The sequence below is a fragment of the Larus michahellis genome, chromosome 1, assembly GCF_964199755.1.
Source record: "Larus michahellis chromosome 1, bLarMic1.1, whole genome shotgun sequence".
Classification (NCBI taxonomy): Eukaryota; Metazoa; Chordata; class Aves; order Charadriiformes; family Laridae; genus Larus; species Larus michahellis.
In genome coordinates, this window is record NC_133896.1 from 206,925,027 (window position 1) to 206,939,281 (window position 14,255).

At 35.4% G+C, this 14,255-nt stretch overlaps 1 protein-coding gene across 5 annotated transcripts in view; it reads right to left on the reverse strand.

Moving 5' to 3' along the window:
• DYNC2H1 (dynein cytoplasmic 2 heavy chain 1) overlaps positions 1–14,255 on the reverse strand; it is a 178,237-nt gene that overhangs the window by 105,261 nt on the left and 58,721 nt on the right. For all 5 annotated transcript variants that reach the window (XM_074570728.1, XM_074570750.1, XM_074570719.1 and 2 more), the window contains exons 56-65: positions 12,570–12,683; positions 11,122–11,282; positions 10,853–10,976; positions 9,975–10,096; positions 9,176–9,262; positions 7,742–7,868; positions 5,896–6,037; positions 5,229–5,338; positions 2,573–2,671; positions 1,492–1,615 (exon numbers count right to left, since the gene is read on the reverse strand). In XM_074570728.1, the coding sequence (XP_074426829.1) occupies positions 1,492–1,615; positions 2,573–2,671; positions 5,229–5,338; positions 5,896–6,037; positions 7,742–7,868; positions 9,176–9,262; positions 9,975–10,096; positions 10,853–10,976; positions 11,122–11,282; positions 12,570–12,683 (1,210 nt within the window). The remainder of the gene's footprint in view (positions 1–1,491; positions 1,616–2,572; positions 2,672–5,228; positions 5,339–5,895; positions 6,038–7,741; positions 7,869–9,175; positions 9,263–9,974; positions 10,097–10,852; positions 10,977–11,121; positions 11,283–12,569; positions 12,684–14,255) is intronic.

The window sequence follows — 14,255 nt, forward strand, 5'->3', positions numbered from 1 at the left end:
TTGCTTTTGTGCCAAGGATCAGAATAAATTTTAGGTCTATGCTGTAAAAACGTCAAACTGAAAATGGAAGCTGTACAAGGACAAATTTATTGCAGCATATATATTCACATATTTCTTAATGTTTCATTCCAAGTAATGAAAAGATGTACAGTCATCACAAGCAAAATAACGCAGACAGGTGCCCACCTCCACGTTTTGGCAAAGAGAAGGAGTTCGTGCTTGCTTGTGAAGTGACTGAAAAGACTCAAATAGTGACCCATTCCCCCTTTTCAAAAAACAGCTCCCTAGTTTGGACTTGAGCAGATCTAGCATTAACACAGCTAATTAACATGCAAAAAAGGATGTCTGAGTGTTATGAGCAATTTCCCTCAACAAAGCAGTATATTTGAATTTAATCTGCTTTCTCCACAGTTCTGCAGACATATTCATCTCCTAATTTGATTCCTTAAGTAAAACAGTTAAGATGCCTGTATCTCTGCTTTAACAAAGTTCTGAAAAAGCCTAAAAGGTAATCAAGCCAATCAGCTAGCAGGGGATGCATTCAGTTACCCAAAGACACGTACCTAGTACCATCAGAAAGTATCTTAAAAGCCTGCACAGAGCTGGCAGGGATAGTGGACGCCCTACATTCTGTTGAAGCAATATCTTGAGGCCAGGTGGGGTTCAATAAGGGACTTTTGAATGGCACTAGATGCCATTCAAAATACATCGTTGTATTTTTTTAATCCACTCAGTTCTTTTGATATCATTTCAAAATATGCAACATAATTCAACATAACTCACACTGAGACACTTATCTCATTACTATTTCTCTTTGTTAAACTTTCAACACAATTTTCCACATCAGCCTCTTTAAAGCAAGTACATCCAAAGCAGTTATATGTAGAGTTATATAGGGTACATTTTCTCTCCAAAGGAGAGTTACTGTAAAATGTAAATGGGGTTTTATGTGCCTTTCGTTGCATCAGTTAGGGAGACTCCTTTCACCAAATTCCACTATTTTGCTGATCTCTATGACCCTGCTCCATTCCAAAGTCACATCAGGGCCAGACCTGTGTGCCTTCTTTAGTTTCAGACAAATGAAAGACAAACAGCAACACCAACATTCTAAAACTCTGATTTCTAACTGCACAACCAGTTGTGTAATTTCTGGTCTATTTAAGGCCCAAGTTCCTAAGTAAAACTATGTGTTTGAAATTATTACTAGAAAGTAACATAAAATTTAAATCGTGAACAGTTGATAAAAACACCATTCTAATTCCAGTAAAAAAAATCTTTAAATACTTTTCAATATTTTTCCACTTACTAAACAAGAACATATCTCCAGCGTATTTCACGCACTGAAGTGTTAGCAGCAGGTTAACGTTAACATTGTGTAACAAAACGTTACACAATGCTAATGTTTTCAGAAAAATTGACTTTTATATGATATATATAGATCTAACCTACAAAAGCTTTGAGCAAACTTTTGTAAAGATCTTGGTCATTTACCTTGAGCAACGAGATCTTTTCTTAGCAACGGGTAAAGTACAGGCTCCACTCCATCCATTTCCTGTATAATAAGTGTTTTCCCAAATCTCACTGCCAGCTCAAGAGCAGTTAGGAAGTTGGTGTCCTGGGCAAATAAAAATAAATTCCTTTGATTCATGTTTTTTTTTAAATATTAACACTTTGGAATGAACAGGATGGCATTATACCAGGAGTCTAAATGTAAAAATCAGTAGTATAACAGAAAAATTCTGCTACAGGCATCATATGATATTTCAGTGTTTAGCCACCAGTGTTTAATTTAAATAAGTTTGATCTATTCAGCTACTGACATACAGGCAACCTATTTACCATGCCTAGCTCTCCACGTGCTGCACCAGAGGACAACAGGTCTACCATAGGTCTTGTGTCACCTCTGTCAGGTGCACCTGGAAGTTCTGGCTAGTTAATGCATCTCAATTGTTATTAGGTAGCTACGTCTCAAAACGGAATCAAGACCTAAGGACAGATTCACATGGATATTAAGATACCTAAATGCAAACTTTTGCATATAGGTATCTAAACATGCACAGATTCCAGATTCCGTTACAGTCAATGGAGATCCTAGCAATGCAGACAACAGAGCCTAAAAGGTAATCAACCCAATCAGCTAGCAATTACCCAAAGACACGTACCTAGTACCATCACAGAGTACCTAAAAGGCCTGCGCAGAGCTGGCAGGGATCTGTGGAAGACCTACATTCTGTTAAAGCAATATCTTGAGACCATGTGGGGTTCAATAAGGTACTTTTAAACGGCACAAGATGCCAATGTGTGTGTGCAACTGAACCAAGCCTCACCACCCATGTAAACAGTGACATGTAGACAATTAATCTCAGGTACATTAATCTGAAACCGAAATCCAACCTACTATTTCCAATGTAGATAATAGAATACAATAATTTGTGAGAAATTATATGTTTCATGGAATATAACACCATTTTTGGTGATGGTTATCCCACCCCTTTAAAAACTACTCTCTAAAGTCTGGAATAGAGCAAGCTCAAGCAGAACAGAATTGAAAGACCAAGAGTAAATACTGCACCTGTTGGTTAATAACTTCCAAACGTGACTCCTTCAAATGTGTCTTCAACCATTCAGTAGCCCGGAAAGAGGGGTCTATCAAAAATGGGCAAACTTTACTCTAGGGGAAAAAAAAATAAATTTTATATATATATATATCTATTTTACTGAAATATATTTTGTTTAAGAATAAAATTGAATGGAGTCCATTTTATTTCCCCAAACTAATGGTATAGTCATCTTAAAATGTATACTGATGAGACAGCAGGTTTTCATTTAAATAAAGCCTTCATTAATGTGTGGTTCCCGTACCAGTACTGTGCAAAGCTTTAATGTTATGTTATGTTATGTTATATAAAGATATGCTATACACATTGCTTTCTAAATATTGAGACTTTAACCACTGATATACTAATTATGTAAGTGCTCAGAACTTACACAATGGTCACAACACAAGAGTGACTACAGAGATGGTAGTAAGTGGGGCAAGTGAAAAGAGATCTATTCATAGCTGACACGTACATTTAAGATTTCAAAGAATCACAGAATGGTTGAGATTGCAAGGGACCTCTGGAGGCAGTCTTGTCCAAAACCCCTGCTTGAGCCTGGCCACCTATAACTAGCTGATGGCCCAGAACTGTGTCCAGACAGCTTCTGAGTATCTCCAGGGGTGGAGACTCCACCAACAACCTGGGCAACCTGTGCCAGTGCTCAGCCACCCCCACAGTAAAAAAGTGTTTCCTGATGTTCAGGTGGAGCCTCCTGTGTTTCAGTTTGTGCCCGTTGCCTTTCTGTCACTGGGTACCACTGAAAAGAGCCTGGCTCTGCCTTCTTTGCATCCTCCCTTCAAGTATTTATAGACATTGATAAGATCCCCGTAAGCCTTCTTTTCTCCAGGCTGATCAATCCCAGCCGTCCCAGCCTTTCCTCATAGGAGAGAGGCTCCGCTGCATTAATCATTTTAGTGGCCTCTCACTGGACTATCTCCAGCATGTCCATGTCTCTCTTGTACTGAGGAGTACACAACTGGACACAGGACTCCAGGTGTGCCCTCATCAGTTAAGCCCTACATCAGCTGAGTAGAAGGGAATGATCACCTCCCTTGACCTCCTGCCAATACTATGCCTAAAGCAGGATACCATTAGTCTTCTTTTCAGCAAGGGGCTGTTACTGGCTTACGCACAACTCAGTGTCCACCAGAAGCCTGAGGTCCTTTTCTTCCAAGCTGCTTTGCAACTGGGTGGCCCCCAGCACATGCTGGTACCTGGGGTTGTTCTTCCCCAGGTACAGGACTTTTTGCAATTCCCCTTGAACTTCAGAAGGTTCCTGTCAGCCCATTTCTCCAGCCTGTCAAGGACCCTCTGGGTGGCAGCTTGACCCTCTGGTGTATCAGCTGCTCCTCTCAGTTTTGTGTCATCAGCAAACTTGCTGACGGTTTAAACGTGTACTTTCAGCAATTCTCTGCTTCACTGTCATAGAAGAACACTTTCAGGGTTTGGGTTAGTTTTTTTTCAGAATCTGAGGCCTACTTTTCCCAACTGAGTGACTACCCAGATCTCAAACTGAAAGACAGGGAAACACGGACAATATTCAAGCATCAAAAGATGATGAGCACAAAAGCTTAAAAACTGTACTGTAGAAAGACATTGGTAAAATACCATGTCCAATTCCAGTTTTAAAAGGATGCTGAAAAAAACTGTACACAAAAGAAAATTATTTAAGCTGAGGGAGGGCTAGAAAAAGCTCTTCACACACAGTGAGATTTTCAAGAGCTCAATCTATTCAACTAAGGAAAAAGTTGAAAATAAGATTTTATTATAGCATATAAGTAGCTTTAAGGGTACAAAATGGTATTTATTGAAGAGCTTCTTAATCAAACTGAGAAATAACTAACTAGGTCTAATATCAAGATGATAAAGCCAGATAAATTTAAATTGGAGAAAAGGTTGTAACGGATTTGATACAATCCTCAATCATCCAAGCAAACTACCTGTGGCAAATGGAGATTCTCCTCATAGCATTAAAGCTTTACTTTCTAGCAGATCTAATAAATGACTATAACTACAATATTATGTACATAATTGTGCAATTGTATATGTATACCTATTATATATTATATATATAAAAAACCATATGATGAAACTGAATCATCATTAGAAACACGGTAGTATCATTCTTTTCTCAAGTATTCTTAGCTACTGGACTTAACTGAACGGCATTCTGTATCCTATCACAGAGCTAATCTGATGAAATCTGAGGGTTTAAAATCGATGTTTTGAAAGGTATCTGCATACAGCCTTATCCTTTTTCTGAGAAAAAAAGTATTAGAAATGATATGTCAAAGTGAACATATATAGTACATAATCTTCCACTGATTGTATTGGTGTTAATGATTATTCATACTTCAAGCCTGAATAGACCGATACCAGGTTTTGTCTGTTCAACCTGTGAAAGAAAATTCAAAAAGCAAAAAAGAAAAGCCTGTATTTTCTGTAACTGTTTTTTTCATTTCACTACAGAATACCCAGAGTTACATCAGAATTTGTTTCTCTGCATGTGTTCTATGGTACTAATAAAACAACAGAAATGAAACAGTTCAAAATCCCAGAAAGATGCCATATTCCTGAAATTTGTGGAATTTGAAACACTTCCAAGACAAGACAAAAAAACAAATTTACCTGCAAGATGACAAGAGCATTTTCTATTGAAAGGTCATCTGAAGGTAAACCTTCACTTTTCCAAACTAACTCCTCACTTTCTGTACACAGGAACCGCCGTAAATCGAACTCTGATAAACAAAAGAGTGTAAGTTTGTGCTAGTATTCACAGTCTGCATAATTTTTAAGCATTTACCACTCTATATACAGTGGAGACTGTCTAATGCAGTGCAAGTCTGTAAATTTCCCTTAAATGTATTATTTTATTGCTTGAACTTATTACTATTAACTAGCTGATGTTATAAAAATATTTAATGGTGTTATTAATACACATAGATAAAAATGATTAGTGAATAAGCAGGAGCATTCAGAATGGACTGGCAAATTTACAACAGTTAAGGTGAACATGTTCATTCACGTAAACCTTTCTTTTTCAGCAAGGACTATAGACCTAAATCTTAAGAATTTGTAAGTATTTATAATCTTAATAATTAATAGAATAACCCTAAGAAGTAGTCTGTATATACAAGTATTTATTGTGCAAGAAAATATTGTCACTTTTCATTTGGGAACACCAAGACAACTGAGACTGTTTATTAGAAGTCACTGGCATTTCCCACTTCGTCAATCAAGCTTAATTACTTACACAGACACACAGACACAGACAGACACACATACACAAAATTACTTTCAAGGCCTGCTGATTTGGTCCATTCATCCAAGCTGGTTTTCCTCTGATCCTCAGGAGCCGCAGAAAGATAAGTAATAAATGCAGCTGCTAACTGAGCTCTTTTAGGCAACGTAGCCAGTTCATCTGTTATCTCTGACACCTTTAAAAAAAAGTACAGAATGTATAGGTGTATTGCAAACAAAACCTATGTTAATATTTCTCATCAGTTACTAAAAAGTCGGAATTAAATTTGCCTGCCATTGAGAATATAGTTCAGACTGCCTCATCTCGCATTTCGGGTATCTATACCTAGCTAGCTCTGGGCCAGAGCACGGACAGATGTTTCTGAGAATTTAGCTACTAAAAATCTATGAATGTGATGAACAGTTCACCTTGTCACTTATAAGCAACTGGGTAAACAGTATTATAGTAAGAAAAATAAGAAATATGTGACCCTAGTCACAGTCAGCTAGTGAGTATCACTTACAATAGGTAGACAGATACTAAGTACTGTATGTTTCTATTATACTTAAAAGCGTGATTCACTGCAGGCTTACATGATAAAATACATTTATCATATACTTTCAAACAATTCATTTGCACACATCACCTCTGCTTTGAAACGTTCCAATATTTTGGAGAAAAATACAGTGTATCAAAATAATATATGGCTGCCATAATTGGTTTGAAAGTACCGTCATTTTTTTACTTTAATCAAATTGGTATTTTAAAAAAAGCTGATACACACAAGCAAAAAAGCAGCCTTTTATTACTTCCTCTGTACTTTAAAGGGAGATGAATACTGCTCTTTCACAGTCCTCTATAAAGGATGAGTTCCTGACTATTACATCTGCCAGTTCAGTCTACAGCATACTGTTAATGGATAGTCTGAACTTTCTAGAGAGGGGTAACGTACCAGAGTGAAAAACTGTGAGGAATCACTTTTAGAAGTGTTAAACTTTGGAGTTCACATATACCCAATCCTTACTATAGCAGATGGAATAGCTGTAAAGCTACTTTCAGAGGAAAATCTTCCATTTCTTTCCATCATGCACATCAACCTCCAGGAAGGATTCACCTCTGGTCCTTTAAAATGCAGGCATTTAGTCTAACTAATTGTTTAAGCTTTTTTCAGTGTCAATGGAGAGACAAGACCATGTCTCCCAGTAGGAATATTTTTCCCATTTTAAGATACCCAAGAAAGCTTGGTATCACTTTCTGGAGGAGATAGCTATTTTCAGCTTTTATAGATCTCAAAATTTTCCTTTCTGTTTCAGACTGAAGAAGGGCTTGCATGTCCAAAGGCTTGCCAGCTTCTCCCAAATACATCATTTGAGCAAATGAGGCATGCTCGCTTTCTCTACTTTGGAAGCAGAAAAGTTTCAAACGCATAAGTGAAGACTTCAAAAGCAACCCACCATTTTGGGTAGGTCCACATTTGCATTTCCAACATCGATGCCATAAAGGAGGCATGTTTTAAGATTGTGATTGTTTAATGCTTTCCCGAAATCTGTCCCTTTTGATTGTATCATGACTTGGAGGGTTCAACTGTTGACATGTTCAGCCATCATAACAATTACATTATTATTGTGATTGAAAAACGTTAAAGAATGGTGTGTGTTCTATATTAAATACTGGAGCTTTTTACACATTCTGCAGCTATGTGATATAGGTAAGGTAACTTGTACAGTGAAGTAAAAGAAAGTTTCCAAAGGAAGAAAAACTTTTATTTCTAATGAGAAATCAAATAACTATACACTTAGGAGACATACAGAATTGCAATAATTCACATTCTCCTAACAGTGCAAAAACTGTATTTTCAAATTATGAGCTGTAAGATATATTTATTAAAATTTTCACTCACCTGGGTGCTCCATCTTCTGTGTTCCCTATCGAGTTGATTTATCAGTACCTCTGCAGCTTTCAATGTTTTCTGAGCTTTACTTAGTTCTGCTTCAAGTTTTGCTGCTTCTGTTGTTCTACTTTGGAACCTGTAAAACAACCACTGTTTGTAATCGCTATCATGAACCACTAAACTTATAGACAGTTATTTTGAAAGCAGTTTACTTGAATTTGTCAGGAATTCCTCCCTTATTGTTCATGAAGAACACAACTACATTTTTTTTTCATACTTTCTGCTTCTAATTGGCAGACTTTTAACTAACAAAATTTAGATAGATGTACAGGTGAGATTTAAAAATACGTTTGCAATATAGACTATAATGTCTGAAAATCATTCCTTCTTCTACTTAAACAGACTGACTTGATTTAAGTGCTTGTATTAAGTTTTTTTCTGCACCTAGTCAGGACAATAGCAGGTTCAATGGCATACTATACATTCGTTAACTTTTTGGTAAATTTAATCTGTCAGAATATTGCTAATTCACACGGATGACTCCAGTGCAATGTACAGTGTGCTATTTTGTAAACTACTACAAAGTAAGAACGTGCCTCAAACAACAGGAAAGGTTTAGGTATTATTTTTCTTATTTTTAATATCTAATTAGCTTATTTAATATTTAATTAAATTAATGCATTTAATAATCCACCTTTTAGAAGTAATATATTTAACTGTAATATCAAGTATATAGTATCTAGTTAATCTAAGACATCACTATATAGCTGAATGACAAGAATTCTCCAATATTTTTTTTTTTTGCAGACTACAAAATATGACTTTTAGTAATATGCACAAGTGCGGGGTTGTAAAGTATCTCCTATACTAACTACATAACAGAAACATTGAACTAAAAGACTTGGATTAAACAGAATTTGGACAAAGTATAAAGGTTCACCACAGAAATTCTCATGCCACTGTGAGTCACGTACTTGATGAGAGGCTAAGAAAAAAAGGAGGTACCTAGCTAGCTAGCTCTCAGAAAAGTAGGCCATCCTAAAAGAAAGAGAACTGCCTTTATTCGAGCTGTGATCAGTAGAAGTCTTGTACAGGAATTTTTCCAAAGTCCAAAGGAGACATTAAAGTTCCCTTAGATTTAAAAGGTGAGAGGCATACTTCTTATCTTTGATGTCTACAATGTCTACACTGAAGGCTTCCAACACAGACAGTAGTGAGAAGCAGGTACCTTTAAGGAGCATTTCCTCTGATCGATGAGATGAACTGTACTCTTACAGTATTTATTTATCTCCAATGAGTGTATAGATAGTCTAATTATCTCTACTTCTGACGTAAATATCTTGCAGAGCAGGGAGTTACATTTGGTTAGATAAATGTTATTATTCACACTGTAAAATCATCAATGTTTTTATTTATATCTTGAAATAAACAAAACCAACTTACTTATCTTTCAGCTCTGATACTTTTTGACCAACAGAGTTCAGAAGATCTTCTAACTTCTGTTTTCTGTCTTCAGTTTTCTTGAGATTACTACAAAAATGGAACATTTATTTTAAGACTACGGATCCACAACAAACAAAAAAAAGTAAATGTAACAGGAAAGTCATTTACATAGAGATAGCTCACACACAGTTCTTTCTTGTGATTTATATTAACAAACATCTCTTTTCACATGTAAAGTTTTGACTACCTCTCATCACATAGCTTTAAAAATTGAATTCTTTGCATTCTTGCGTTCTTATTCAAATGCATTCAAATATATTCTTAAAGATCAGAACAAAATCTTCCAATACAGAATTTTAAAACCTGGCAAAACAATCAGTATAGATTCCTCGGGTTATGGATGGTCATAAGACTATGTCACATCTTTTTGAGCCTAAGGAGAAACTGATTATGCTTGGTACATGACTGAAAAAAAAGGAACTACGCATCTCATAAAATAGCATGGGGTTCACTGACAGAATACATCTGAAGCATATCTGAGATGTTTGTTTCTCCCTGACAAATTTCAGCTGAGACAGGTAACTTGTGATTGGGCAAAAAATATCCAAGGCATGGCTTCCAAGAAAAACAAAATATTGCTCTTTTTCTGTCTCAGCATGAACCTTTTATTACCTATGGATAAGGTACGGTTTCTTATATCTTTCGTTTTTAATAAACTTCAATTCCTCCTTGGCAACTTTAGTTTCACCCACCACTATTGGAATTAAGAACATTTATTTTCTAACATTGTCTAACTTACGCTTCCAAGCCAGACTTTTCTTTTTCCAAAGGCTGAATCCGTTCTAGGACATGGGAATACTGGACATTGGCATTCACCCAAGCTGCTAATGGAGCAGCTGCAGCACTGGCTCGTTTAGCATTCTGAAAAAATCAGCAACAGTTACAAGAAAGTCCTTGAAGTGTAATGCAGATGAGATAAATACAGGAAAAATAACTGCAACAGATTTACGAGTTATCAAATTAAATATGCCAATTAGCCAGCTCCTCTACTGAACTGATCTTTTAAATTGTTGCTAAGAGATTATATTGTAGGCCATCAATCTGTGTAAAAAAAATAATGAGTGTCTTTACAACTATGAAGCTTCACTGAAGTTAAGAAGTTTTAAATTAATGCATAATTTATCAGTGTGTTCCTTCTCAGGGAACTAAAAGTTTCCTTTTAAAAATAAGGAACTAGTATTTAAGAATCCATTTTTATAGCTACTGCCAAAGCAATTCTCAAATATCACCCATAAATTTAACCATGATTATTCTCCCTTTTTTAATTAAGTGTACTGTTACGACTCTTACTGCTACAAGGAGGCCAGAAGGGGCCAGTTAGAATTCCTTGATCTGAGTTCTAATTTACACCAGTGACAAAAATCTCTAGGATCTTGGCTCCATAAAGACTTCTCATCCCACCAGCTCCTCAGTCACCAACAAAATTCTCACTGTTAGAGACAGTACGCAAAATAGTAATCTCCGCTTTTATCTCTTTATATTGACAAATTCTGTGAGCAGAATTCATCACTTTTTCTCTAATTTAAGTTCATTCTAACAAATACGTTAGCAAGTCAGACAATCATGTCTTTTTTCTTTTTGTCTTTTTTCATTTTACATAATGCAATCAGGAATTACCTTTGGATCAAAAGATGTTCTGTTTTTAGAAAGAAGTTCTTCAACACTCTCTCGTATTTCTTTTGGAATATTACGGGCATCAAAGGTTGCTATGTCCTCCCTCACACCTCTTTTGGCCAAGAAACTGTAAAAAGAATTAAATAACTAAGTAAAGAAGAAACAAATGTTAAAGGGGTTATTTCCAAAGAACACATTACTCCTGAATATAATAAACAGTAATTTACAATATGAAATACTTTCTAAGTTTAAAGCTTGAATAAAATCCTCACCTCTTCATGCTCACCCATGATGTATCAAAAATCCCCATCAGCCGTAAAACTCCTTCTAGTATGTCTCTGATTATGTCAGGGGGCATCCGTAGTGACCGGATTTCTGACAAAGACTCTGGCTTTATATTTCCAACTGCTAATTTAGCTTCATTAACCAGTGGCTTAAAACAAAGGCACATTTTAAAAAGACATGAGGATACATGAAACTGAACATTTGCCATTTCAGTTTTCATACAATTTCTTGTTCTTTTTGCATATTTTATTACTTAACCAACTGCCATTGATAGCTATTCAAGTGCACAAGTTATTTAAAAATTGTCATGTGTTTATTAAGTGATAATAGATATATTTCCATATAAAACATCATATTATAATCCTGACATTCCCTAACTTTTTATTCAGCACTGTAACTCACAACCATTATATAGATATTAGTATCAATCATGTTTTTTGCTCTTTCATTGCTTAAAAGTTCATTGTTATACAGCTATTTTTTAATAATGGTGCTAATTATTATTTTTAGGCATGCCTGAGGATATCTTTGTAAAGATATGTAGAAGTACAGGTCACAAAAGCTTTCTTTTTTTCAGTAGCTAAACAAATCCAGACAGCCTTCGCCCTTATCAATAAAGCAACAAAATGATAAGAAAACAGAAGAAAGTTAAAGACTATCATTAAAGACTCTGCACACTTTGCACATCCTTCATATTTATCAAAGACCACAGAAAGGGATTTACGCTACTCCTGCAGTTCTATGTCACTTTCAATACAAGGATATAATTCCTTGGCACCTGTGATATTTAACAGGGAAAAAATTAAGTTGCTGTACTTTTTCCTTATTCTTTAGTACAATTTTAAAACGGATGGGATGAAAGACAGAGACTAAAAGCAATGACTGAATACACATACTTCTCAAAAAACCTGATGCTTAATGGCTATAAGGTCTCGTGAGCAAGCAGTTTGCTACAGTGCCATTAGGATATATAATTTTTGGAATTTAGTAATAACTGGAAATTATCTGTAATTAAACTATTTCCATTGAACTGAATAGTACCAAGCCCTATGATACTCCAGTTTGACCAAGGCGGAGTAATGTAGTTAGTCTATGTAAGATATTAGTAATTGAAAAATATTCCATAAAATTTGCAGAACCCAGCTGTAGACAATGGCAGCACAGAAATTGCAACTGGAGGAAAGATTTGGCCTGAAAATTCTTTCTGTAGTTAAGATCTAATAGAACACAAACGCCAAAATGACAATCTAAATCTGACAAATAGAATACTGTTTTCTATGCATAAAAGTTTTAATACCAAAATAACTTAGAGCAAAATTTAAGAAATGCAGGGATGAATTTTGCAGAACCATGGCAATGTACAATGCATGGCAGTACTTGAGTAAGTCAAATAAAATCACAGTGTAAAACATTACTTGTCCTTCTCATCTCTTACCTGAACCTCCTTTAGTTCATCTTCAATTTTTCTTTTTCTTTCTTCTATTTCTGCAGCCTCTTCTGCTATCCGGTGTTTTATTTTTTCCATTTCTGTTTTTCGCTCACTTGCACTCTAAGAAAAAAACCAATACCTTTAGTTTTCAAATTTACACAGACTTTATTCCTTTAGGTGTCTTATTTCTTTTAGTCTTGATTATAATATAATTTCCACAATATCGATTACAATAAAACATCTGAGACTATTTGATACTAGACAGGTTGATTCAATAAAATACATAAGCATTTGGCTTAAGCTTATATTTATGTAGCTAAATTATTATATTACTTAGCTTTCGCTGTGTCTCCTTCCCTTTCTTTACCACAGACAAGATCTGTACCTCTGGTTTTGAGGGTCATTATGACCTTTTTTCCTTGCTTCTGATTTCCCATTCCTTATCAAGATGTCAGTACTCCTCTAAAAGGGTAAGAGTGGCAGCCTCTGTAACATTCTTACTACATTTGAAAGTAGTAGCTTCCTACCATTGTATTTGTAGCTGTTCATATTTCTATTTCCTTCATGATACCACTAAAAGTCTCCTTTTCTACAACATTTATAAAAGCAGCAGTTGTGTTGGAACTAAAGCCTATTAGCCTAAAAATACTAATACATTATTTACTTGTAAATTTGTGTCTGTAAGGTTACCTGTCTTATGTCCTACATATATATTACAAGCTGTTTGGGTTTGCATCTTTTTTTTTTTTTCCTGGATTTGTGTGATGTGTGCCTGCCATGCAGCAGCTATTGGCCATCTCCAGAATCCCTAAGCACTTCAGTACAACAATAAATATCTACTACATGAAACAACAACAAAAAGGACCTTACATATCCTAAAGTTTACAAAAAAAAACCCCAATGAAACAGGGACCACCAATACCAGTTACAAAACAAATAATTACAATAATATTCTAGGCTCAGTTCACCTAAAAGATACAAGACAACCAAGCCCAGAGTTTATGTTTTTATATATTTTCCTGTATATAACACATTATTATAACCAGCAGTTGTCAAGCTGAGTTAAACTTGGAGCAGAAGGTAACACACGTATACAAGCAGAAAAAACCTTGAGATTAATAATAATCTTTCTGAGCGCTTAACGCAAGCTATAGAACGGCATGTCACTGAAGATTACATTCAAATCCATAAAACATTAACCACATAAAACTAGATCAGACATTTCATGCAAATGTACATGTACTGAATGACAGGTCTGAATAAGAAAACCTTAAAATTCAGTTGTAGGTCAAAAGCCTTGCTCTGAAAGAAGATTAAAAGAGTCTGTATGTATTAGAGCCCTCTCTCTTACATAAACTAGAACATTTGAAGTGACATTAAAATGTTAGAGGGCACCTATACTTTATGCTAATCTAAATAATCAGAATTCTTCTGTAATTCTTCTGATGTCAGTGGGCCCATCATGTTTCATTGCTTTTGGCCTATTCTTTGATTTTGTCCTACAAAGTAATGTGTGTTACCCACACAACCTGTAACTCTACTGGACAGCAGCAGAGAGATCTAAAACAGAAATCAGGGAAAATGGCATAACAAATTCTTTGAGGCCAGCAGTGAACACACCAAGCCAATCATCATTATTCAAATTCATGTACAGTAGGCAGATAGAGCCTAAAAGTCTTAAAAATTGCCAAT